The following is a 25,708-nucleotide window of genomic DNA, read 5'->3' on the forward strand; positions in this document are numbered from 1 at the left end:
GCCGTGGCTACCAACTTTCTCATTTTCTGTGTCCATGAATGTGACTACTCGAGAAACCTCACCTAAGTGGAATCATATATTATTTGTCTTTTTGTGACGTGCTTAGTCCACACTAATATAATAAGTCCTTTGTTTTACTTGGGGAATTATTTAATCACAAAATAATTATTATTGCTTTAGATTGTCTTTTTTACATTTATCTTCTGAAAGCTTTCATCTGTAGTGGTAATTCTATGGATGTTAACAGAGTGGATGGTGTTATGATAAAATAAGATATTGGAATCGTTAATTTATGAAATACAGCCCAAGGTAAAAGTCACTGTATAGTTTGGTGTTTTTAATATTATAAAGGCAGTTGAAACTTAAAACAAGGACTTTATATTAACAGATACTACATAAGAGATAAATGTATTAGGTATTTTAGCTAATCTGTATAAGAACATAGATGTCATATTGTAGTGTATATTTGATATCATGCATTATCTGAATATATTAGAAATATATAAAATGTGATTTTAGGATAAAATATTAAAGTTCACAGATGAAGCACTTTCCTCACTTGGCTTATATTCTATTTGTGTAACACATGGTAAATTAATTTTTCTTTTTCAGAATGTATAGATTTTTAAGATTGAACAAAAATCCCTGAAAAGGAATTAAGATATTGATGATTATTTGTTGCCTTGGGGAAAATATTGATGATCTTCCATTGCTTCAAAAATAAAAACAAAACACATTTGTCCTTGATTTAACTGTGTTTTTTTTGTTTGTTTGTTTGTTTGTTTCAATTTGTATCACTTCTTGCTCCTTCTTGGTTTCCTCAGAGACACTTTACAGAGGTACACTTCAATAAAACCCTTCTGGTAGATTGGTGGCTAAATTTCTTTAAAAAAAATACCAATTAAAAGAAGAAATGTGATAGGGAGTTGGCCTAATAGGAGGTATGCAACTGTATTTGCAAATCTTAGACATTATCCCACAATTTCGATGTAACCCTTCAGCTGACAATTAAAATCTTTGTTTTATCAGTCATCACCCAACCCTAACAGATGGGTGAAGAATTAATCTGATTTGTATTTTTCCCTACAACTTTCTCCTACACGTTGTAAGATTCTATGATTTACTTTCAGTGAGTTCTTGAAGATAGTTGATGGGCTTATAGATATAATATTTATACCCTATTAAAATTATGCCAGAGTAAAACCACAGAACAGAAGACCCCTGTAGAAATTTGAAGACAATTTTGATACTCCCGTCCACTTGGGAAAAAAATCTGCTAATACCATAATGTTTTTTCCCTTGCCAGGACCCTCCTTGCCTGGTGTCATTTCTTGAGCTCTCCTGGGAGGAGATTAGTCTAAAACAACAAAGTAGCCAGATGTCTGGTTCTGAGAGAGTCCCAGAGGCCAGGCTACGGTAGGCAACAGAAACCGCGTGGGGCTGAAGATCAAAGATACCTGAGAATTACTTATGGGCACATAGTATGTGTCATTCCCATTATTAGCAGTCTGAGAAAATTTGTTTCCCTAATTAACCCTTTTGTTGGAGTAACCTTAAATTTTAGTGAGTATATTTCTTTTTTGATATGTTTTCTTTTGTGTGGTTTTGAGCAGTACATACCAAAAAAGAGAAATGAAAAGGAACCCATGTGCTTGATTGAAATCTCTAAGCACTGTTCTTATCCACAATAAATGTGTTGTTATCCAGTATATAACCATTTATCATGAAATAAGTGGGCATAAGGGTTCTAAGTCAAAATTACAAATTAATAGTCAGGAACTACATGGTTTAATGGATGAAGAGCTGTTCTTAAAGCCCCAATCCTTACTTTAAAAGTACAATTATTTCAACTTTTAACTGCTTTAGAGTGGAGATTTTTAGATCACAGCTTCCTGGTCTTAAAATGAATTCAGAATAAATCCCAGTGGTGGGAAATCTGTACCTTATTAATAGTTGACCTCTTTCTTTTTGCATTGGTATTATAATGAAATGCTAATTGAAAATTCTTGCTATCCTTTACCTGTTTGCTTTATAGATACAGTTTTACATTGCAGAGACATAGATGGATTTGGAAAATGTGAATACATTTGCTGTTTTGAGTTTGTTTTAATCCTAAAGCTTCTAAAGGCTTTTAGCTGAATTTATTCCAAGGCATAGGTAAAAATCTAATTATAACTTTTGATATGTTAGCCTCTAGATGAGAGTATCAAAAGAGAGAACAAAAGATTTTGGTTGGCATTGCCACTTATTTTTGTTTCTGTTCAGCGTCATCATGTAACAACAAAATTGTGTAAAAGCCTTATTCCTGCTTTCCATGAGATATAATCATAAACCATTGTTATCAAGAGCCAGCTTTAGCGCTTTTAAGTGCTACAACACATTCTTTAACATCTAGTAATATAAACTTGGCATAAAAGCTGTAAAAATGTCTTTAAACCTAATTGGAGATATGTGTTAGCAATACAGTGCAGAGATTTCATATTCTTTGTGTGGTGGTCAAGGCTTCTTTTAACTCCTTGAGGAAAATGAAGCTCCTAGGAGCAGTTTGTAAGGATTAATTGATTTATCTTTTTGCTTCTAGATTTAAGTATTGAAGCAAGAATAAAATTGTCTTTTTGTACAAAGAATAGAGAGGCAACTGTATTCTTTTTTTTTTTAAGAGCTGAATTTGTGTGATGATCGGTGTTTTTGTTCTTTACACCTGTCTTTCTCTTACGAGGCTACCCCATTGTCAACCATACCATATACCATCACACAAGAGTCTGGTTATGTGTTTTCCTATTTTGAATGCAAGTTGAGTCAGTTACGACCATTGTACCCTAAACATTTCTAAGCTCCAGTTAATGGCTTACTTTAAACAAGTAGTATTCAGAGTTACAAAACACTTCGCAGCATCACAATGTTTTTGTCAGTTCCTTGGAGTTGGTTATGTAGCAGGATTTGATCCAAAGGAATGAGAGTCCTAGTTCTAGGACTAAAGTCCAGTGGTAGAAGGAGCTTTCCGTTCTGTTGTGGTTCAGGGGGCTGTTTTTATTTCCTCTTTTCAAGGAACTCCTCTCTTCCTCTGCTTTCCCCCTTACCCCCAAGACACACATGCTTGTGTATATACCCACATTTAAAATAGGGATTTGCTAAGGAGAAGACCAAAAGGAACATCCCTTTTCCCTATCTTTCCGAAGTTGTCAATGTTGCTGATGGCTCACCTGTTAATGTAGTTGTCTTAAGCTGCTTCATTGACTCTTGGTGCTCTCCTCCACCTCCACCTTCCTCCCTCCTCCCATTTACCTTACGGACCATTACTGTGAGTATCATCTCTTGTAGCATCTCCCACCACACTGTGTACAGTACTTTCAAATAATAAGCATTATCAAATATAAGGAGGTGAAGAGTGTTAGTTTTCTAGTTCTGCTTTTTATTTATTCCCACTATCTTCCTTATTCATAGATTTCTTTGTATATTATGTATTCCTCTACCCAGTCATATTTTGTTTCTCTATTCTTCATCTTTTATTTCTTAATTCTGTTTCAGCAGTCTCTTTAAAGCTTTCCAGGATGGAAATAAGAGCTAAGTTGTAAGAACAGGCAATTAAGCTCTCTTTTTAAAATTCTTTTAATAACTTAATGTGTAATGATTTAGTACTTGAGTGGGTATTGAGGTAATAATCTATAAACTTTTTGTGATAGAATTATGTGCTAAGTAAAAATGCTTGCGATATAAATCAAGTTGGCTTTGTTAGAATGTGATGATTCAATATGCATTTTAATTTCTCTTAATTTTAAAAGCTTTGAGGTTAAGTGTGCAGTTTTAAATATTTTTTCCTAATCTCTGATGGCGTGAAAGATCTTAAGAGCTATTTACTTATTTACCTTTTTTACTTGTTTCGTAAATTTCTTTATTTCTAAAGGAACATTTTTCCTCATTTGAGGTTTGGAGGAACAGCCCTCAGAACATCTGTCACAATTTAAAATGGTGGTGGTCTTTGACACATAGTTGCCCAAGAGTCTGAGGCTGCAACGTGATAGGATTAGATCTTAGTGGATGGGAGGGTCTTCACCCTGGTGGCAAATGAGGGGTAGCTCACTGCTTGGGAGGGCACTTTTGGAGGGAAAGTTATGTTTGGAGTGCAAAAATGATTAGTTCTTGATTCCTTGTGACTTTTCACTCTTGCTAAAACAAAGAACAACATTTTAAAAAGAAGAAATAGAAAATTAAGTATTGTCATTGATTGTATCCAATATGAGCATTTGACAAGAAAGACATGTTTTAAGTGGCATGTTTTTCCTTTTTCGGGTAAAATTTACATGGTTAAATATGGACTGAAACGACAACGGATAGATAATCAGATACCTCAGAATATGTTTGGGAAGCTGGGCTTCCGGAAGATATGAGGCTTAGTTTTTTTAGCCTGGGGATTTTGCCTGGGGAAAAATGTATGTGCCTCAACAGCTGAAGGGCTATTCAGGAGGAAACAAAGTAAAATGGCATCTATTTTAACGTGTAATTTTGCTATTTCATACTTAATCTTATCCTTGGCAGAAATGTCAAAATATACTAGCTGCAAACCAGCTCTGACACCATATCCACACGACCAAATTGAACTGGGTAGCTAAAATCCTTAAGAATCAAATAGAAGAGGGTCCTTTCTAGGTAATTCTCTGGAGAGTAGGGAATGCTCTAGTGGTATCAAAATGAAGATGTGGTATATTTCAAACAGGATCATACAGCCTAAGAAAAGCTGCTATGGAGAGGGCAGGGGGCAGACTTAAAAGTTGGTTTATCATACTTAAATATAGCTACAGATTCTTTCACATCATTTTCTACCTCTGTATATTCCCACTCAAGTTTAAATAACCTTCCTCCATTTATGTTTAGGTTTTTTTTAAAAATTCTAACTGGATCTCAAATTGAATCGTTCACGCTGGAAATGATTCTACAGTTCCCTGTGCCTTATTTCCTTCTCTGCTGTCCCTCAGAGGCTAAATTATTCTAGCTGTACAAACCTGTACAAACTATTTAAGTGAAAATCAAGTTCTTACTAATGGACTAGCTAGATTTCTATTTTATATAAATGCTTTTCTTTTGTTTACCCTGGAGTGGAAGCCTATCCCTTGGTAAAGTCTAGACTACAATTTATCCTGTCATTACATGGCTATTGTTGATTGTTTTTTAATCAAATATCAAGTTTCTGTATTTAATGACTTGGAAGATGCATTACATTTTGTCAAAATGTAAGAATTTATGAAGAATAAAAAGCCTCTGGAATCCCCAAAAGATCAAGAAGGGGATATGTATAATTTTGCTGTTTAACACATATATAAGCATTAATATTTATTATTGAGGTTAGTATTTTGTATTTTCACTTCCATCAACAAATAATATAGTATATTATTTAGAGACCATTAAACAGCTCAGGATTTACTCACAGAAAAGAAAATTTTAGGGTTTTTTTTTTTCTTCTTTTATTTGAATTTTCCCCGGGTTGTTTGGTAAAGAGCAAGCAAATTTGTTTACGATGAGGGCATTTACCTTGAATAAAACCCTGTCTGGTATATGGAAGTAATCCAAAGAACTGATAAGTTGCTGAATGGTCACCATCATCTGTTAACATAATGCACAGACTGTTAATGTTAGGTAACAGAGGTAACCTTGACAGTGAAAATCAGTGCCATGTGTAGATATGGCCCTTGATACTTAATTTCTACTTAATTATTAGAGTGCACATAAAGCACATCAGGTTGGTAGGCTTTAGTAATAGTATTAGTTTCCTAACATTTAAAATTCATAGAAATGGTAGATAAATGCACTTTTGTTTGGCTGGAGGATTCATTTCTTATTAAAATAGCCATTAAAAACCAAAAATACAACATGCTTAGAAACTCATTTTTTTAAAGAAACACTTGATCAGTAGAAAATATTTCCCTAGCCAAATTGGTAGCCTCATGCTCTTTTTAAATAGCATCATTTGGAATACTTTAAAAAGTACCTTTTCCCCATAAATGTCCAATTATGCCTTTTCTTTGTAACCTTTGTAAGGGGAAATTTTATTAAGGAACGAGAGCACTGTATTTAATTCAGTGAAGTGAATTATAATTTCAAACATCTGTTTATGATGTTTTAAAGATGATGTATACATATCTATTTAGTGGAATATACCCTTTGGCTTTTCCTTATTTGATAGGTGTTGTGGCTTGGAAAGAAAACCACACATACATAGAGTAAATCAAAGACTCTAGGAACAGAGCCGCATTAAAATAAAACATGCAGTTCATATATGCAAACAGTAAAAAGCATACAAATGGGCGAGCTTTTTTTTTTTTTTTTTGGTTTTCAATGATAAATTAAGATTAAAAAATAGTTTTGCTGTATCTTTTATGATTCTCTACTCTTTAAGCCAATTGTAGTGATCCATGCACTTTCCTCATGAGGGGATCAGTGTACACAAAAACTTACGCTTTGTGAGAACCTTAGAATATATGCTCGGATTAGAATATAAAAAAAATCTACATTTCAAGAAGATATTGGTATAGGATTTCCCCCCACCTTTGTCCCCTTAAGGAAATAGTGATGACAGCCGTTCAGATCTTCCCCACACCTCTGGTCCTCTGTATCGATGGAAAAAACACACTGGACAACTGATGACCAAGCAGTTAGCTTTACCAACCTGAGCTTTGGTATTTGAAATTTGGTTTTCAGTCTCATTTCCTGCCTACTGCAGCGATACGGCCTTTAGACAACTAGACTTTCAAAAGTTAAAAGGCAATAAGTCAATCCCCCGGAAATGGAGCAGAAACGTAGATTCACATCGTAAATAAGGAAATGCATTGAGTACATTAAACAGACATAGAAAAATGGATTTCTGTCTTTTGTAGTAAGGTAATTGGGCACCACTGCTTGGCAGGAGCTGGTGCTATTGAGCTGGCTGTAGCTGCCACAGGTTGATAGGCAGGTGATCAGGCAGCTTCCGCCAGGGTCTGCACAGGAGGCCTACCTAATATGCTGTCTGCCCTAAGGGCCTATGGGAACACAGTTGGATTATTATGTTAATGCATGAGCCTGCTGCCCTCTTCCTATCCCAGCTGGGTTCCCTGTTGTTAGGAACTGCTTTGCACTGACAGTGGAGTAATATGCTTCATGATTGAAAGGGCAAAGGGGCTTGGAGGAAGAAAAAAAAAAAGAATAGGCTTGTACAGATATGTAAATGAGGGAAGGAAATCTGTAGGAAGATTTCACTCTATAGAGAGAAAGTTTATTAGAAAGTTCTTTTTCTCTCATAGCACTCTGTAAAACCATTCATTTCTTAATTAATTTCCGGGCTTGCTCTCCTTCCCAACACTGCCGTATAGTACATGGCAGTGTTTTCCAAAACAGGCACTTAGGCTGATTTTTCAACGGAGATGCTCTAACACATTGGTACTCAGCTGGAGTGCTGACAGTAGTACGTTTTTTTGTACCTTCATTACTCTTTCATACTCGTTCCTACACCTATCCCACTGTATTTTATGGGAAAGGTGTTTTTTTTTTTTTAAGGCGCTGAAGGATTTATATTTTGTGTTGATGTCACTTTTACTTTCCTTTATTTTTGGTGTGGCTTTGGAAAACTGCATAAACCTTTTGGGAGTGAGTGGAGATGGAAGTGAGGAAATGGTTGGGATGGAGAGTATTTTCTTGGGTTGATGAGGTTGGTATGAATGGTGGTTCAAACTTCAGTAGCATGTTGTTTTCAGCTGAGGTGTTTAATGTTGACACCATATCCTAGTGAAAAGAGTGTGGGCTTTTTTGTCCCTAGATCTGTACAGATTCCGGCTCTTCTAACTAATAGTTAATCCAATTTTGGATAAATTGCTTTACCCCTCATCTACCTCAACTCTAAAATGGGTATAATATGATTTTTAAATGAGAGGATAATGATAAAAATCATTAAGTCTGACAGAATGAATAGTCTGATACTTAATTGCTTAATAATTTTCAACTATTAGAGCATTATTTTAATATTATAGTTGTATACTTTCAATGGTTTGAAGATTTTCTGTCTTTTCCTGTAGACTTTTTCTTTTAACCAACCCTCAACAAATGGGAATGACTTTAGCTTCAACCAGAGTTTGAGATGAAAATATTCAGATAGACATTATTTAACTTAAAGGGTTAATGTTAGCATATGTTCCTAAACAATTAGTTTTATAATAAGCCATATTTCAAATGCTAAAAGCAAATTGAATGGAAAAGAAAATCTATTTGGCCAATAGTCTAAACAGCTTCTGGAAATACTTTTAGTGGATGCCTAAATTTGGAAAGTTTACAAATATTTTCTGTATGTTTAACTGTGTCTAAGACATTTGTTTATTTAAACAAATTAGAAATGGCAGTATATAGCTGGGAATTATTTTTACTATATCTCTTTTTTTTTTTTTTTTTTTTTTTTTTTTTTTTAAAGATTTTATTTATTTATTTGACAGAGAGAAATTACAAGTACACTGAGAGGCAGGCAGAGAGAGAGAGAAGGAAGCAGGCTCCCCGCTGAGCAGAGAGCCCGATGCGGGACTCGATCCCAGGACCCTGAGATCATGACCTGAGCCGAAGGCAGCGGCTTAACCCACTGAGCCACCCAGGCGCCCCGTCTTTTGTTTTTTTTACTTAGAAGATGTATGTAAAGATGATGTATCCACAGTACCTGGTTCATTGAGAAATTGAGAAATGATGGTCATTGTTAATTAGTGTCAGTGCATGTTTCATATCCACAGACCAGCCTACATTAAGTAATGTTTTGCCGATTTAAAAGGAGGAACTTTAGGGAGATTCTCAAGGTCAGCAAATATAGAAAGTTGGGTATACTATAGGATCCATAGGCTATGTTACCATACATCTGGTGAAAAGAATTCTCATGATTTAAAAATGATCCACTAATCATTTTAATACTCCATTGAAAACTTTGTGTTAAAGTTTGAGGTAGATACTTTGTGTTAAAGATTGAGGTAGATACTTTGTGCTATAATGGAAAAGAAACTCTTTTCTGAAAGACGATTGTGCATTTAACCACATATATACAGAATATAGGGAGAAGGAACCAGTTCTATCTAAGCAATTCTTTGTAGTAATAGCAAAATTCTTTTATAATACGTCTTCATATTACCCATTTAGTTGGTTACATATATGGTGTGTTTGGGGCATATGGAGATATATGTGTGTGTATATATATATGATTGTGTGTGTGTGTGTGTGTGTGTGTGAATATATATGTGAACACATGAATATATACATATTTATGTATGTGGCTATATATAATATGTTCATTATATAAAATATCAGAATCTGACTTATACCTAAAATATTTCAAGAGGAGCTCTAGTTAAGTGCATTCCTTAATAATAGGATTTTAAATAATGCATTAAGTTTGAGCAATAGTTGTTAACTTGTTAATATTTTGAACAAAAGGCATTAGAGGAAGCAATAAGACCATGAAATAGGTAAAGAAGAGTCAAAGGAGTGTGCCTTTTTTTTTTTTTTTTCCTTTTTTATCAACCAACAGTGCAGGCTACTTCACTACCTGTTGTCAGAATCCAGTTCTACATCTGCCTCCAATACAACCATTGTACATTAAAAGAAGCCAATCCAGAGTAAATAAACTCTGTTTTAAACGAGGTCTACTTTGGGGGCGCCTGGGTGGCTCAGTGGGTTAAAGCCTCTGCCTTGGGCTCAGGTCATGATCCCAGGGTCCTGGAATCGAGCCCCGCATCGGGCTCTCTCCTCAGCAGGGAGCCTGCTTCCTCCTCTTTCTGACTGCCTCTCTGCCTACTTGTGATCTCTGTCTGTCAAATAAATAAAATCTTTAAACGAGGTCTACTTTGAAGAAAATCCATAGAACCTATTAGGTTTATATAAATGTTTGTCCAGTAGCTTGGTTTTCTTTAATGTAGCTGTAGATTTGACATCTCTGGTAGCCCCTAATAGGTTGAATGGTATTAAGGACAGAAGTCTTATTTTATAGCAACAAAACAAAAACTAAAACAAAAAAAAGAAAGAAAGAAAGAAAGAAAAAGGAAAAAATAACAATGCAGTTCCTTAAACACAGTAGGAATTCATCAAATGCTCATTTACTGAATAATTGGGTCCATATAATAATGTACCATAGTAGTATTATAGTACTCGGATTTTAGTCTGTGGATCCCAGTGTACATTGATTTCTCTTACCTTTACTTAGTACTATCTCAAGAAAACATTATCCATGTGCCCCTTGGCAGCTTTGTGAAGCTGTTGAGTTTGTTTACCTTTCCAACCTCTCTGACCCCAGTGGTAACTTCTGCCTCTGTTGACCATCTTCCTTCCTCTACCAACCCATCACACCTCTTTATACCCTCCCCACATTGTTATTCAGAAAGGCCAGCACTGGAGAAATGAAGACTAGGTGAGGTGTTTTATAGGAAAGAACAAAAGAAAAAGCCCCAGAGGGGTTGTTGGTTTCTGTCCTGCTAGAAACTGTTAACCTCTCTGGTGACTGTATTGCCCTTCTGGTTGTGTTCCCCATTCACCCTTTGCTTTTCAAAAACTGTAGAAACACCCTGAATGATTCTTTTATTCCAAACCCCAATCCTAACTAGAATTGTTAAGAGCCACTCCTCTATAAATGTTTCCCACCCCACAAGACTTCTTTCAGCTTTTTTCAGATGTTTCCCCCAAAGATGGTAAAATATTTTTGTTGACTTTTTTCCTGAGGCCTTACAAATCTCTAAATATCAACAAAGAATTCTGCAGAACAGGTTATATTCTAAAATCACGGTGAGTTGTATTGTAAAAAATAAACACTGCATTTTTTTAAAGGCTTGCCTTACCTCCCCATCTCCATCCTTCCTCTTCTTTCCCCCTTAAAATGATTATTTGTCTCTATTTTTCCAAATTTACCAGAAATTTTTTCTCTATTTCTGGGTCCCTAATTTAGCAAGTCGTTGATTAATCATTCTCACCACTTAGTAATTATAATATTGATAATGATGATACAGTTAATAATAAATAATATTTATTAAGTACTTACTATGCTAATAGGTTATATAGTCTCACTTAATTTTCGCAAATGCTTACAAGTAGATACTAATTTTACACCCATTTCTGAGACAAGGAAACAGAGGGTTCCTACGTTAAAGTTGTTCAAAGTCCTGTCTATGGACCTGGATTCAGACCTGTATAAGCTAAATGTAGCGCCCTCTGGTGCTTATATATCTTACGTCCGTTTTAGGTGGTAAACTGCATACTGAATCTTAGCCTTTCTTTCCCAACCACCTCCCTCCTATCTTTGGATTGTGTCCAAATCTATTCTTGTGTAGGAGGTTGTGTCTCATTAGGTATAATCATGTCACATAGATCTAGGAGGATGGATCATGGATAAATAAGAAAGAAACCTTTTTTTTTTTTTTTTTTTTTTAACCCTGTTTTTCAAGGCTGAATGGGTAGGCAGCTTTGTAACTTGGTATTATTTCATGACAATCTCAAAGGAAAAAGCAAGAGTCAGCATCACTAGTCCTTTTACTGGTAAAGTTTGGTAGTGAAAGTGGTGTGGATGGTAAAAAGTTATCAGGAAGCTGATAGTTTAAGGGCATGAAAGCCAGAACAGAAATTTACATTAGTTTCTTTAAAAATAAACCTACTCTTGGAGCTAACAGTCTATTAAGTGTAAAGACGGACCCTGAAGATCAATTGGTAAAGTCACTTGCAGTTATAAAATATAGTTGACCCTTATACAACATGGATGTTAGTGGCACTGACCCCTGGGCAGTCAAAAATCTGTGTATAACTTCTGTCTCCCTAAAAACTTTACTAATAGCCTGCTGCTGAATGGAAGTCTTACCAATAACACAAATAGTTGATTCACACATATTTTGTATATTACATATATTATATACTATATTCTCACAACAAATCCAACTTCTTCTTAATTTTTTTAGTATTTCTTGGCTATGCAGTTCATCTGTGAGTTTTTCAAATTGTTGCAAATCTCCAAAAAAATTTCCCTTATATTCATTGAAAAAAAATCTGCCTGTAAGTGGACCCATGCAGTTCAAACCAACGTTGTTCAAGGGTCAACTGAAAATAAGTCATGGGGGTGTAACAGCCAACATGGTGACTGTGGTCAATAATAACTGTATTGCCTAGGAGAGTAGATCTTAAAAGCTCTCATCACATGAAAAAACATTTTTGTAACTCTGTATGGTGACAGATAGCAATTAGACTTAATGTGGTGGTTATTTTGCCATGTATACAAATAGTGAATCAATATGTTGTATACCTGAAACCAGTATGATGTTATATGTCAGTTATGTTTCAATAAAAAAAAAAAAAAAGAGGAAGGTTACCAGAAGGAAACAGGGCATAGATTAATAAACCAGATCTTTACTTCATGATAAAGCCAGTCCTGACTACCAGACACTGAAAAGATAGTGAAGTTATCCTGGCTTTTCAGCAAACCCCTAGATTTGTGGAAAGAACTCTGATAGCCCCAAGAATGAAACTTCCTGAAGCATTCTAATCAGGGTTACACCAGAGATGAAGGTGTCTTCTCAGCCCACTAAAATCTCAGCAGCTTGTTTGAGACAATTTAGCTAAATGGACAATGGAAGATAAGTGCTTTGTCCTAGGCTTTCCTCCTGCGGTTCACATTTATATGACAGTCCTTTTACAAGAGCCTGGGTTTAGAGTCCTGATTTTACCGCTGATTCATTTCACTTACTTCTCTCAACCACTTACCTTCTCTGAGGCTTATTTTTCACATCTGTAAAATGGAGTAACACTTATCTCATGGGGTTATTTTAAGAATTAAGTGAAATAACAACTGCTGTCTGGCATAGAGGATGCTTAATAATTCTCTCTTTTTTTCTCCTCCTGCTTTTGTAGTGCTATTTTGACAGAAAAGTAAAGTAAAAGAAGTTAAATAGTTTTATTATTAATTTCTGGGTCAGAAAAACAGTTTTTATCTCTTGCTTTTGTAGAATTTTATGCATCACCTCACCGTGTGAGCTACTAATCTTGGGGAAAAAAAGAAATTCAGTTGGTTAATAGCACCTCTTGGAAGACAGTTTTTAAACTGTAATGAAGCTAGGTTAAATGGGAGCCAAGTGGGGCCATTTCCAAGGGTTTTGGAGGTAAAGCAATTTGTTTTTGTACTTGTATCACTGCTTTTACTCCTTTTAATCTCATTTCTAGTCCCTTAGGTTCCATAATAAAGTCTTCAGTACTATACATTTTTATTAAACATCTTTTTGGACTCCAATTTGCATTTCAGATAGTATAACAAAATGTATGTGTTTCAAATATTCACTGCATAATTGTGATTAGAACATGTAATCCCTCAAAAGATGTTAATTGCAATTTAAATTCACGCTGAATTTAATTAAGTGAGTTGGGGATTAGAAAATAGATGTAAGGAGTAGTTAAGGGAATACATTTTTAAAAAGCATCCATATTTTTTCTAAAAAATATAAACCTCTTTCAACTTTAAGATTAGAAAAATAAGAGAAATATTAAGAAGAGGAGAAAGCAGGTTAAAGGACAGATTAGAAAAATCTTAAAGCTATGCTCACAATTGGGATCTAGAATTTAAGCTAATGTGGTTAAAGAAGGAGGGCTGTTTCGAGTATCTTTCTCATTTATATTCTTAAAGAGTTTTCCAGTAGACGTTAACTCACTTGGTGTCTGATAAAGACTTCAGTTGAACAGAAATTTTTAACAACTGCAGACAATGATTGGGAAGGAAGTAGCAACAGAGGTCTTTCAATCCAGCTGTTTTGTTGTACATCAATCTTCCTTACAGTGTGCTGGTCAGGGGGCAGTTTATGTATAATTATGTAATAGGCACTTTGTGCATAGACAATTCAGATTTAAGTAGTGCCTTTCTATGATAACTTCGCTGTATTAATGGAAATAAAGTGTAGCATTAGAAGAAAAACAAATGCCTTATTTTTTCCTAATTTATGAAGAATACCAAACTTGAGATTTATAGTCTTAAAAAAGTGTATGAGTGGTCATATCTCTCAGTGATTGGGAGCATGCAGTGTTTAGTTATTTGATGTTGAATCTGAAAACAGTTTTTCAAAAAGCTACTGGAATAACATTGTGCTTCATTTTTTACTATGTTTATTTTTAAAGATTTTATTTATTTGAGAGAGAGAGTGATCATGTGCGCACATGCCCAAAGAGCAGGGGGAGGGGCAGAGGGAGAGGAATGAGCAGACTCTCTGCTGAGCAGGGAGGCTGACTCAGTGTCCAAGATCATGACCTGAGAGGAAATCAAGAGTCAGATGCTCAACCAGCTGGGCACCCAGGTGTGCCGGTGTTTCATTTTATTTTGAAAATTTTCTAGGAATGCATTTTAAATCAAGAATCCCTTGGGGCACCTGGGTGGCTCAGTGGGTTAAAGCCTCTGCCTTCAGCTCAGGTCATGATCTCAGGGTCCTGGGATCGAGCCCCGCATCGGGCTCTCTGCTCAGCAGGGAGCCTGCTTCCCCCTCTTTCTTTCTGCCTGCCTCTCTGCATACTTGTGATCTCTGTCAAATAAATAAATAAAATCTTAAAAAAAAAAAAAAAGAATCCCTTTTAAGGTGCTCTAAACACAGTTTTAAATGCAAGGATATTATTTCTACTTTTAAGTAATGTCTTTATTTTTACATGTGTCTAGAAGAGGAAAAATTACTTCATAAACCTGTTTTGAATGAGTCATACCATGAATGTGTTACACAAAACAGTGTGCATTAGTTACACATACTGACTACTTGATATTTTATTGGACTCTATAAGCATAATTTTTTAAGAAACAACTTTCAAAGTCTTTCAAAATGTTCTCTTAGTAAGAAATCTTTGAAATGAAAATTCAGATGGAAAGCTCTGTCTTTGTTTCCTAAGAAGCGAGCATCCTAAAGAAAAGAATCGTGAATTTGGCTTTTTATCTAGAACAGAGTTCTTCAGGCTTTCTGCTATGGTAAGGAGTCAGTTAAGGGAATACATTTTTTAAGTGAGTATAGCAAACCCTTTTTTAAAGGAAACAAAAGCTCTGTTTTTACCTAAGACACTACAGCTTTAAGAATGTGAATCCTTATCCATTTTTGCTTGCAACCTAAAATCATTTCACATAAATGTCTTCATTTATTTGTAATTTAATTTCCCTAAAATGACTACTTTGATAATGGCTATCAGGGGTGCTTTTTCTAATTCCAATAAAATTACTGTTATTTTCAATGAAGTGACTTTTTTTCTTTTGGGTTAGGTTCACATTATTACATAAACAATTTTTGACCGATGGCTTATCAAGGAAAAGGCTTACCATCCATTCACTGTCCTAAAGCACATTGTGTGTGGCATCTACTAGTAACACAATATTACAGAAAGACTAGGAAACGTTATGTTCTTGTATTGTTTAACATTTTTTTAATATCTTAATTTTTTTTATTATAAAAGCAGTTATGTATTCCTAGTAATCTAGAAAATATAGGTAAATGAAACAAAAAATACCATAATCCCACTGGTCACATAATCATACTGTATTTTTATGTGTGTTTTCTAGACATTTTCATTTGCATATGTGTTGAATAAAATGAGATCATATCATGCATCCTGTTTTGTAATCCTGTTTGCCCACTTAGCAATACATCGTGATCATGTCGCCACAGTGTTCCACAACACTGTTTCTAAAGACTGTTTACTCTTCTCATGTGTGGATTTGCAGTGTTTTATTTCAGTCCTGGATAATTTTGGCTATTAAAAAATAACTTTATGATGAAGATCCTTTTAGTTAAATCTTTTCCTGGATCTGTATTATTTTCTTAGATAATTTTTTTTAATGGAATCTCTAGGCCAAGGGTTGTGAATGGGCATCTGTAAGGTTTTGCTGTGTACTGCAACATTACCATCAAGGTAAAAAAGAATGCAGAGCCAGCTTTTCCCTGAACTCTTACCAATCATATGAATATTACTTTTAAAAATCTTTGCTCATTCAATAGTTTTCTCCCTACACTACGTTTATTTTCTCTTCCCAGTGCAAGTTAGTTCATGTTGTAAAAATGGGGAGTCCATATAATATTTTATAGAAATGTGTATTTAAAAATATTTTTATTTCATCCTCCTCCTAGCCACCTGATTTCTTTGCTCATATTTTAGAGTAAAAATATTGATGGCAATATTTAAAACGTTGCTTTGTTTCTTTATTTTATTTCAACCAAAAGAAAGACACATTGTGGTTGCTGGAAGTGTTGTTTAACTAGACCCCTAACCATGTTATAAATGGTGCCCGTGGAAAGATCTGGGGACCAGACCTTTAAACTTTTTTTTTTTTAATCACATCTTAAGATCTTGGAGAATCTGAACTTATATAAGAATGTTTGGGCTGCTGTTATTACAGTTAAACCTTCTGAGAGTATCTTCTCAGGTAATTTTTTTAGAGAAAGTCACTTACAGATATAAAACGTTTGACCAGAAGAAAGCCTCAGGTTGTCACAGTTACTTATACACCATTGTTCAGCTGGGCCTCTTTATTAAATCATCTCTTGGCAGTCCATTAGTTGTGGTGCTACAGCTATTGCATGGCCCACTAAGCTAATATACCTTCAATCACTAACAGAAGGATAACCTTAATAAAAATTTGAAGTCGATTTAGTGCTTCACTGCTTGCTGACTAGTGTTTTACATTTTAGTGTGTCTCTACAATTTCCGTTGCGTGGTTTTTTTTTTTTTAAATATTCACAAATATCTTATCTATGTAATATATTGGAATCAAATAAAGATTAATGGCCTAGAGAAGACAGAGTGTTTGGAAGTTCTTGTGATCCTGTCTTGCCATGGCCAGAAACTGTGTGATCTTGAGCAAGTCACTTCCTACACTGGACTTGAGTCCAACCCTTGTATGTAAAATTAGGAAATTGGGAAGATGTTCTCTTAAAATTTCTAGATGTGTTACTTTGTTATATGTAGAAGATTTAAATTACATTCTGAAGAATCTAATACCTTGAAACTTGCTTTTCTTTTTTTAACTTCAACTACGTCTTTTTAGGAAAAAAGAATTGCTCTATTCTGTCCCTCATAAAAGAGTAACTAGAATAATAAAAGAGAAGATCCATGTTATTCAATGGTAAATGATACAGGAGAAAACTCACTTAAAGTCAATTAACTTTGAAAAATGAATTACTGGTTAGCACTAATTACTGAAAAATGTTTACCTTTTTTTAAAAAAAATGAAACTAAATTATGAAAGTAAATCTGTTTTGCTTTATTCAAACTTTATTCATTTAACAAAATTTGGGTTATTTTATAACTATGCACTGATTCTTGGAGGAAGGAAGAATCAAGTATTGCTTTGAAATGTGGGGATCAGTGTAATTTTCCCAAGAAAATTGTTAAGATGACATGATTTCACATCTTTTGCTTCTATTTATTTTGCAACAAAATAAAAAAGGTACAAACCTGCAAAAAGTTGGTTTCGTAAGTTTTCACAGATGCTCTCATTTCAAAAACTAGTCCAGTTACTCTCCTTTTACTCCCTCCTGTCATTTATTTTTTTCTTACTTACCATTAACATTGTGCTAATTTCATTGACTTCATGAATTCCTGTATCTTCAGGATGCCTGGGTGGCTCAGTCAGTTAAGTGTCTGCCTTCAGCTTGGGTCATGATCTCAGGGTCCAGGGATTGAGCCCCACATCTGTTCTCTGCTTAGCGGGGATCCTGCTTCTCCCTCTCCCTCTTCCTGCTGCTCCCCCTGCTTGTGCTCTCTCTTTCTCTGTCAAATAAATAAAATCTTAAAAAAAAAAAAAAGAAATCCCACATCTTCGTAGGACTTAGCAACGTATTTGTGTTTTATTTGTGGTGTGTTGTCAGGCGTTTAAAATACTGTGCGATCAGTGAGAGTAAACCAACTGAAGCTGAAGTACAGAGATAGATACTATTGTGAATTAGTTAGGGTGTGAGTGTGAAGGGATAATGTCTTCTTGAGAGTCTGTTAGAAATGGTAGGTTCATTAATGAGCCTTTGCCTGCTATCATGTCCTCCTTTCCGTGTACAATCTACATTCTTCAGGGACTTGGACGATGAATACTTGTGTAACAAAGGCTTGCTGGGCTCTTGAATGGTCCCTTGAATGGTTGCTAGAGGCCTAGGGGTTTTATATCTACCATTTCCTTTAATCCTCACAAAAATTTTGTGAAGTGGATGTTGTTATTCCCATTTAGTAAAATGAAGACACTGAAATCTTTCTAAAAGAATTTTTGTAGCAGAGTATGTGACCAGGTTGTTTTGAAACCAAGTCTCCTGACTTTATTATTACAGTTTTTTTTAGTTTTTCCCAGATGTCTCTGTAATGATTTTCAATTAAAACATTTTACTTAACATGAAATCTTTGTCATTTTTAAATAAGTATAAAACAAGAGTGTCTTTTTTGAATATCAGATCAACCCACAGAGTCTTTGAGTATCACCAACGTTATTGTTGAAAATAATGACTTAAAAGAGCTCTGATGCCTTTGCTTTCATAGGTAGTAAGGAATAACGGTAGCTCAGTGGTTTGAATTAATTTATGTTTTTATTAAGTAAAAACATATTAATAGTTTTTTATTGAAATTTTCTGTAAAACCTCAAAACCAAATAAATATGAAAAAGTTAAACAATAATGTCATAGTTGTATTTTTCTACTTTTTTGTTTACTTTAAAAATTTTTATAGATTTGAAAATTCAGGTTGATGGATATATAATTAATTATAAAATTCGCCTTTTAAAAGTATATAGTATGATTCATTTTTGGTATATATAAAGTCATGTAGAACATAGGCATTATGGTGGCAAGAGGCATAATCATCTTTTGTGCCTCTTTTTTTCCTTTTCCTACTTGCAGACCCTGATAGCCAGTGATCTGAATTCTGTCTGCATAGTTTCGTCTTTTTGAAAATGTTACATGCATGGGATCATACAGTATGTAGGTTTTTGTATCTGGCTGCATTTATTTAGCATAATGCTTTTGTCATGCACCCACATTGTTGCATACACCAATAGTTCATTTATTTTTTATTGTGAATAGTACTGCATGGATGTATTATAATTGTTTATCCATTCATCATCTGATGCATATTTGGGTCGTTTCCACTTTTGGGCTATCACAAATAAAGCTGGTCTGAACATTTGAGTCCAAGTCATTGTATGAACATATCTGTGTCGGTCTCTTGGGTGAATACCCAGGAGTGGGATGGCTGGATCATATGTAACTGTAGGTATAACTTTAAAAAAAAAATGGCTAAACCTTTCCCCCCAGTAGCTGTATTATTTCAGATGCATCCAGCAATACATGAGAGTTCTATTCGGTCTACATCTTCACCAGCACTGCACAATCCATTTTTTAAAAAGTTTTAGCAATTCTAGTAGGTATATGGTGGTATCTTATGATTTTAATATACATATCTCTAATAACTAATGATGTTGAGCATCTTTTCATAGGTTGACTTGTCATCTCCTTTCGTGAAGTGTCTGTTCAAATCTTTAGTCTCCTTTTTTGTTGGATTGTTTTAGTGTGAGAATTTTTAAAAAATCTATCCTACATACAAGTTCTTTATCAGATATATGTTTTAAAAATATAATCTCTCAATTTGTGGCTAGCTTTTTCATTTTCTTAACAATATCTTTGAAGGAAAGATGTTTTAAATTGTGATGAGGTCCAATTTATCATTTTTTAATTTTAAAGTTATGACTTTTGTATCCTGAGAAATGCTGTCCTCAACCAAAGTCATGAAGATTTTCTTTATGTTCTCTTCTAATTGTTTTATAGATTTAGCTCTTAGGTGTATCTCCCTGATCCATTCCAACTTACATTTTATGAGATAAGGATTAAAGTTCTGTTTTGTTTGTTGCTTAAAGATGTCAGTTACCACTTGCTAAAGAGATTATTTTCTCCCCATTAAATTACTGTGTATCCTTGTCAAAAATCAATTTTGTTGTAACTATATAAATCTGTTTCTGGACTTTCTGTTCTGTTTCGTTGATCAGTACATCTGTCCTTAAGCCAGTACCATATTGTTGATTAGTGCAGCTTTATACTACGTGCTGAAATCAAATAATATGTTCACAAATTCTTTTTTTTTTTTTTAAAGATTTTATTTATTTATTTGACAGAGAGAGGTCACAAGTAGGCAGAGAGGCAGGCAGAGAGAGAGGAGGAAGCAGGCTCCCCGCTGAGCAGAGATCCTGATGCGGGACTTGATCCCAGGACCCTGAGATCATGACCTGAGCCGAAGGCAGCGGCTTAACCCATTGAGCCACCCAGGCGCCCCTGTTCACAAATTCTTATCCTTTAAATATCTGAAGGATCTCAAGATGTTACCTCTTTCCTGATATTGGTCATTTCTATATTCTCTTTTTCTCCTAAGCAGAAATGGCAAACTATGGCTTGCAGGCTAATCAGTCTTGCTGCATGTTTTTGTATAGTAAGTGAATTAAGAATGGTTGGTACTTTTTTTTTTTTTTTTTTTTTTTTTTGAGAGAGAGAGAATGCACAAGCAGGGAGGGGCAGAGGGAGAGAGAGAATCTTAAGCAGACTCCATGACCATTGCCAGGCCTGATCTCAGGACCGTGAGATCATGACCTGCGCCAAAATGAAGAGTCAGACGACTAACAGACTGAGCCACCCAGGTGCCTTTGTACACTTTTTTAACAGGTAGAAAAAAAAAAAGAAAAGAATAAAATTTCATGACACATGAAAATTAAATGAAAATAAACTTTTAGTATCTATACATAAAATTTTATTGGGACACAACCACACTTATTCCTTTATACGTTTTCTATGGCTGCTTTTGTGCTATAACAGTAAAGTTAAGAATTTGTGACCATGTGGGCTGCAAAGCCTGAAATGTTTATTATGTTGCTGTCATATAATGAAAATACATATCTAATCTTTGTCCCAGGTTCTTGGCACAGAGCTTCAAAAACTGCTAGAATTTCCTGAGTGATTAGGTTTTTGTTATGTTAATAATGCTAATTAGCCAACTCTTGATGGGCTCTTAGGTAATCTTAGGATGTGGGCTGGTTACTGAGAAGACCAAGTCTGTGACCAGAGGATTGGAACTTTTAGCCACTCCACCTTCAGAAGGAGAGGGGGCTGGAGATTGAGTTCAATCACATGGTCAATGATTTAATCAATTACGCCTATATAATGAAACCCCAATTAAAAACTATGGTTACTGAAGTTCACTGATGCTTCCTGGTTGGTAAACATACTGATGTGCTGGGAGAATGACCAGACCTCCCTCTGTGTATCGCTTATAATCAAAGTGTAATCTTAACTAGCACTTTCAGTGGGGTCAGAGAGCTGTTTTACTGAATTATTGAAGCAGACAGGGTCATGGGAACTCCTGAATTTATAGCCAGCTGGTCAAAAGTGCTGGTGGCCTGGGGACTCCAAAAGTGCCTTCTGAAGTGAGGTCAGTCTTGTGGAGGACTGAGGTTTGAGCTTGTGGTGTCTGGGCTAACTTCAGGGGGTTAGTGTCAGAATTGTTTCGCAGTATATTCAGTTGTTGTTAGACCAGCTGGGTTGAAATGGAACAGTAACCCTTTACAGAATAGTTTTACAATTCCTGTTTTAAGGTTTTATCAATTTTACTGATTTTTTTCCCCCAAAGAACCAGCTTTTGATTTCATTGATCTCTATTGCTTTTATGGTTTTGACTTCATTCATATCAGCTCACATCTTACTTAATTTTCTTCCTGTACTTATTTTGTGTTTAATTTGCCTTTTTTCCCCATCTTTTTAATTTTTATTTTTTTTAAGTAGGCCCCACAGCATGGGAGCCCAAAGCGGGGCTTGAACTCATGACCCTGAGATCAAGATTTGAACTGAGATCAAGAGTCAGATGTTCAACCTATTGAGCCACCTAGGTGCCCTTCTTATTTCTTATACTTTGGGGATTATGCCATCCTTCGTCTCTTGGTGTTCAGTGACATCATGTTTGCAGCTTGAAATTGGCCATGATGGGAGTATTTACAGCTCAAAAATCAGCTAATATTACTAACTGATGTTCCTCCCCCCATCCTGAGAGCCAATTGTTAAACATTTACCAGCATACTGCTTGTAACAGTATATAACACAGCTCTTTTTTAATCTTCTTAGGAGACCTAATATAAAAAGATGATCTCAAATCAATAGTTAATTCAGAAAAAGAAAGGACTTGATAGTGAGAAGTGTAGATTAGTAGTGAAAATAGATTTGAAATCTAGAATTTTGAAAGAGATTATACAATCTCTGATCCTGAAGATATGAATAACAGGACAGGTAGGTTCCTTCTGTTAGTGATTTCAGTGTAATGAGGAAAAGTGCCTTGATTAGATGATCTGCAAAAGTCCATTTCAGTTCTGTAAATCTTTGGTAAGTTATTTCCCAGAAGATGGTAGGAAAGCTGTTTTATTTCTAATGAAAAGCTGATGAGAGAGTTATTGTTGAGGGATTGATCCATTGCCCTCTTAAGAAGTTTGCGATTCCCAGACCTAATGGATGGAAAAGAGCAAAAATAACAGAGGTAGGTAGCTAGAGTCTAAAATTTGTAAGAAACACTAGATGGTTTGACGTAGATTGTCACTTAGGTTTTGTGGATGCCCTTCTAAACAAAGTGTTAAGGGAATTCTTGGACAATTTCTCTGTTGGTGGAGAGCTTAGTTCATGGGTTGGCATTAAGTAGAGCTTCCATTAATTGATCAGAAAAGTGCTTGTTGTCCATCACTCAGAGGTATTGAAAAAGCCCACTTTAAAGGAAATTTTAGAGGTTAATTTCTGTGCTGCCATAACTCCGATCCCATTGATCTTGTTGTGGTATAGCCATTATGATGTCTAGCCTAATACTGTGAGCAGACACTCTGGATTTTAGTTTTGTATTTTCAGTGCTTAGTGTAATAAATTAATAAGTTTATGTTGAAGTGGATAATTAAGGGAGCATTTATTTTATTCCCTCTTGGAAGTACATAGGAAATCCAAAAGATAGGAACAATTAAATTTCAGGGATATTGAGAAATTGGCATTTTAAAAAAGGTATAATGTCAAGTAGTATGGTTTTATTCAGCTTCATAGAAATTCACAAGTACTTAATAAGCTAGTAATAAATAATGTGCATTTCAATTTCATCGTTGATAATCTGAATTATAACGACAGTTTGTTCCTCAGTATTCAGTATTAATATAACAAGTAAGTCTAGGTAGATTTTCTTGGTATTATCCTCAATTTCTTTCAATTTTTAGTGAGAGACATTGAGCCCCTAGTATGTACACACCATTGTTTGCCTAAAGATTAAAGCGAGAGCCTCTAAAAATGTTTGTTGTACTTAATATTAGCATTCTTGTATGCTTTTTTTCTAATATATAATCAATACAAAAACCTTGAAAATCAAGGAAAATCACAAAGAAAAAAAAATCCATAATCGTATTACCCCAGCATAACCACTATTAGTGTTTTGGTTTATGCCCCTTTAGATTGTATATTTATAAATATCTGTTAAAAATAATATGTAAAATAGATAGCGTGGGTATGATAGAGAGGGCACAGGGACTGTCTGGGGATGAGTTCTATAATAGGCTTTGCCACTAGCCACTATGACCTTGCAAAAGATCCTTTTATCTCTCTAGAGTTCTATTTCTTCACTTATAAAGGGATTGTCATAGTATCTAAGGGCCCCTAACTGGTTGAAAATTCTGATTTCATTGGAATTGAACACCTGTGAAGACTGAGATTTCAGGAGGATGAAATTGCAGGTGTTTGATTCATAGTCTATATTCATCTCAATTATGAGGCAGGTCTAAAAATCTTGAATTTGTAGAAATATTTCCTGCTAATATCATTTGGTTTTGTTAGTATGAGGCAGTTATACTTAAAGTAACACATTTCTTTTGGAGCAAGAATCACAGTCTCAATTGCTAAAGGTACTTGAGCTAATAAATACGTTTTTAGGAAAGCGTTAAAGTAATCCTCATTAGCCTTTAAGTGTGCTACCAGAACTAAGAAGTGCAGAATCTCCCTATTTTAAGAACTTGCTATTTTATCAAAAAAGCACACCAAGAAGGAAATCAAAGTAGCTCTGTTACTTAATTCTTTTTGCACCTCGAGAAAATTGATTTTGTCTTCCCTCCTCTATGCCACGCATGTGGTGAAAATGGTGGGTTGCTGTGCGAGAACTATTGCATATTACATAGCAAAGCTTTAAAAGTGTTAAAAGGTGTCTGTTTTGTCTTAGAAGGGTCAGTTTTCATATTAAACAATTTTCGCTGGACAGTTAAGGTGTCCTTTTCCTTTTACCGTTTTGTAGAAGGGTTTTTTTGGTATGCATTTTAACGGTTATTTAAGAGTCCCCATGTGCTTAGAAAGGAATCTGAATATATGTGCCTTTTTTTTCAAAGCCTCAGCACAATGTGGGTTCTTCCATCAATACCATCAAATGACTGGGAGCTGTAGTTGGAACAATATGTAAAAATACAGCTTGTGAAAGATTTCCTTTATTAACTGTCATCATCCGCAGAATATATGTTCAAATAAACGTTGTGTAATAACTAAATTTGAGATTAATAGGCCCCTTAAGAAACAGCGAAGTCATTCAGAATAGTCAGTGAAAAATAGGCTGTAAGACTGTAACACGCACATATTGTCCTGCTTACATGCTCTCTCTGGTGTCATTCCCATTTATCACTGTCGGCGGGCTCTGTTCTCATTAAAACACTCTTGCACAAAAGCAACTTAATTTTCTTAAGAGGAGAGGACACCTGATTCAATTTAGCACCCAGAAACGGTAACTTGAATATATTTTTTCCTGGCCTGAATTGAGATGAATAGTTACAAACAAGAATAGCCACCCCCCATTCACCTCAAGATTAGGGATATTAAATAATTTTTTCCACTGGTAGCAAGAAATGAACCTGTAGAAGCAGGCAAGAAATGAAGCGGACTCTGAGAAAAGCAGCTGAACGTATTGGCTGGCGACTGGCATCTAGATGAACTTCTGTTCATTCCTGTAATGTTTTTAAGACAAAGAATTTAAATGGTCGTTAAGATGGTGAATTTTAATCGTTCATATTCTAAAAGTAATCTTTCTTTAAATTGGGGAATGCCTGGTAATAGTTCTATATTCTTCATTTGGACCTATTTGTTGACAAAAAATATTCAGTGCTGATTGTAAAATAACAGTCTTCTTTTTAGGCACTGCTGCTTAAAAAGTGCAGAAACACAAGTAACGGAATAAAACGAAGAGCACCCTTCACGTTGAGCATGGTGTATAACCTCACATTTTACCTGATGTTTCATATATTTACTTTTCTGTGGTATGCTTCAATAATATCTAAATATTTAATATCAAAATGTATAATTCAAATTTTACTTGTTTTAGATTTATACTGTGAAAATAGTGGTGATTAAGTAGTTAGTATTAAAATGCCCTAGCAACTAAGGTGCTTCTCAGAAAGCTAATTATAACTGGCCTTTAAACCAAATGGGATAAATTTTCCCTAATTCTTTTTTTTTTTAACATTTCTATAGCACTTTGCAAAATATCATACATGTAAAAAGAAGGTATTTTGTGTTTCTGTATTTAATAGGAGACCAAGGATTAGAATTTGACCTTTGATGTCTTTATGTTTTCTCAAACTGAACCTGTGCTTGGAAAGGAAATAAATAATTATTAAATAAAAAATTAAAATACTAAAAATATTATATTCTCCTTATGAATCAGAGGCTGG

General features: G+C 34.8%; 1 protein-coding gene across 11 annotated transcripts in view; it reads left to right on the forward strand.

The window, feature by feature from the left end:
• The window catches only part of SLC10A7 (solute carrier family 10 member 7), a 257,319-nt gene that overhangs the window by 38,399 nt on the left and 193,212 nt on the right, over positions 1–25,708 (forward strand). The window contains exon 5 of one of the 11 annotated variants that reach the window (XM_059176029.1): positions 2–527. The exons of the other annotated variants lie outside the window; for them this stretch is intronic. Coding sequence (XP_059032012.1) covers positions 2–97 — 96 coding nt within the window. The 3' untranslated portion in view covers positions 98–527. Of the gene's footprint in view, position 1; positions 528–25,708 lie in introns of those variants that run through there. 11 annotated transcript variants of the gene reach the window in all.

This window comes from Mustela lutreola, chromosome 1 (genome assembly GCF_030435805.1).
Source record: "Mustela lutreola isolate mMusLut2 chromosome 1, mMusLut2.pri, whole genome shotgun sequence".
Classification (NCBI taxonomy): Eukaryota; Metazoa; Chordata; class Mammalia; order Carnivora; family Mustelidae; genus Mustela; species Mustela lutreola.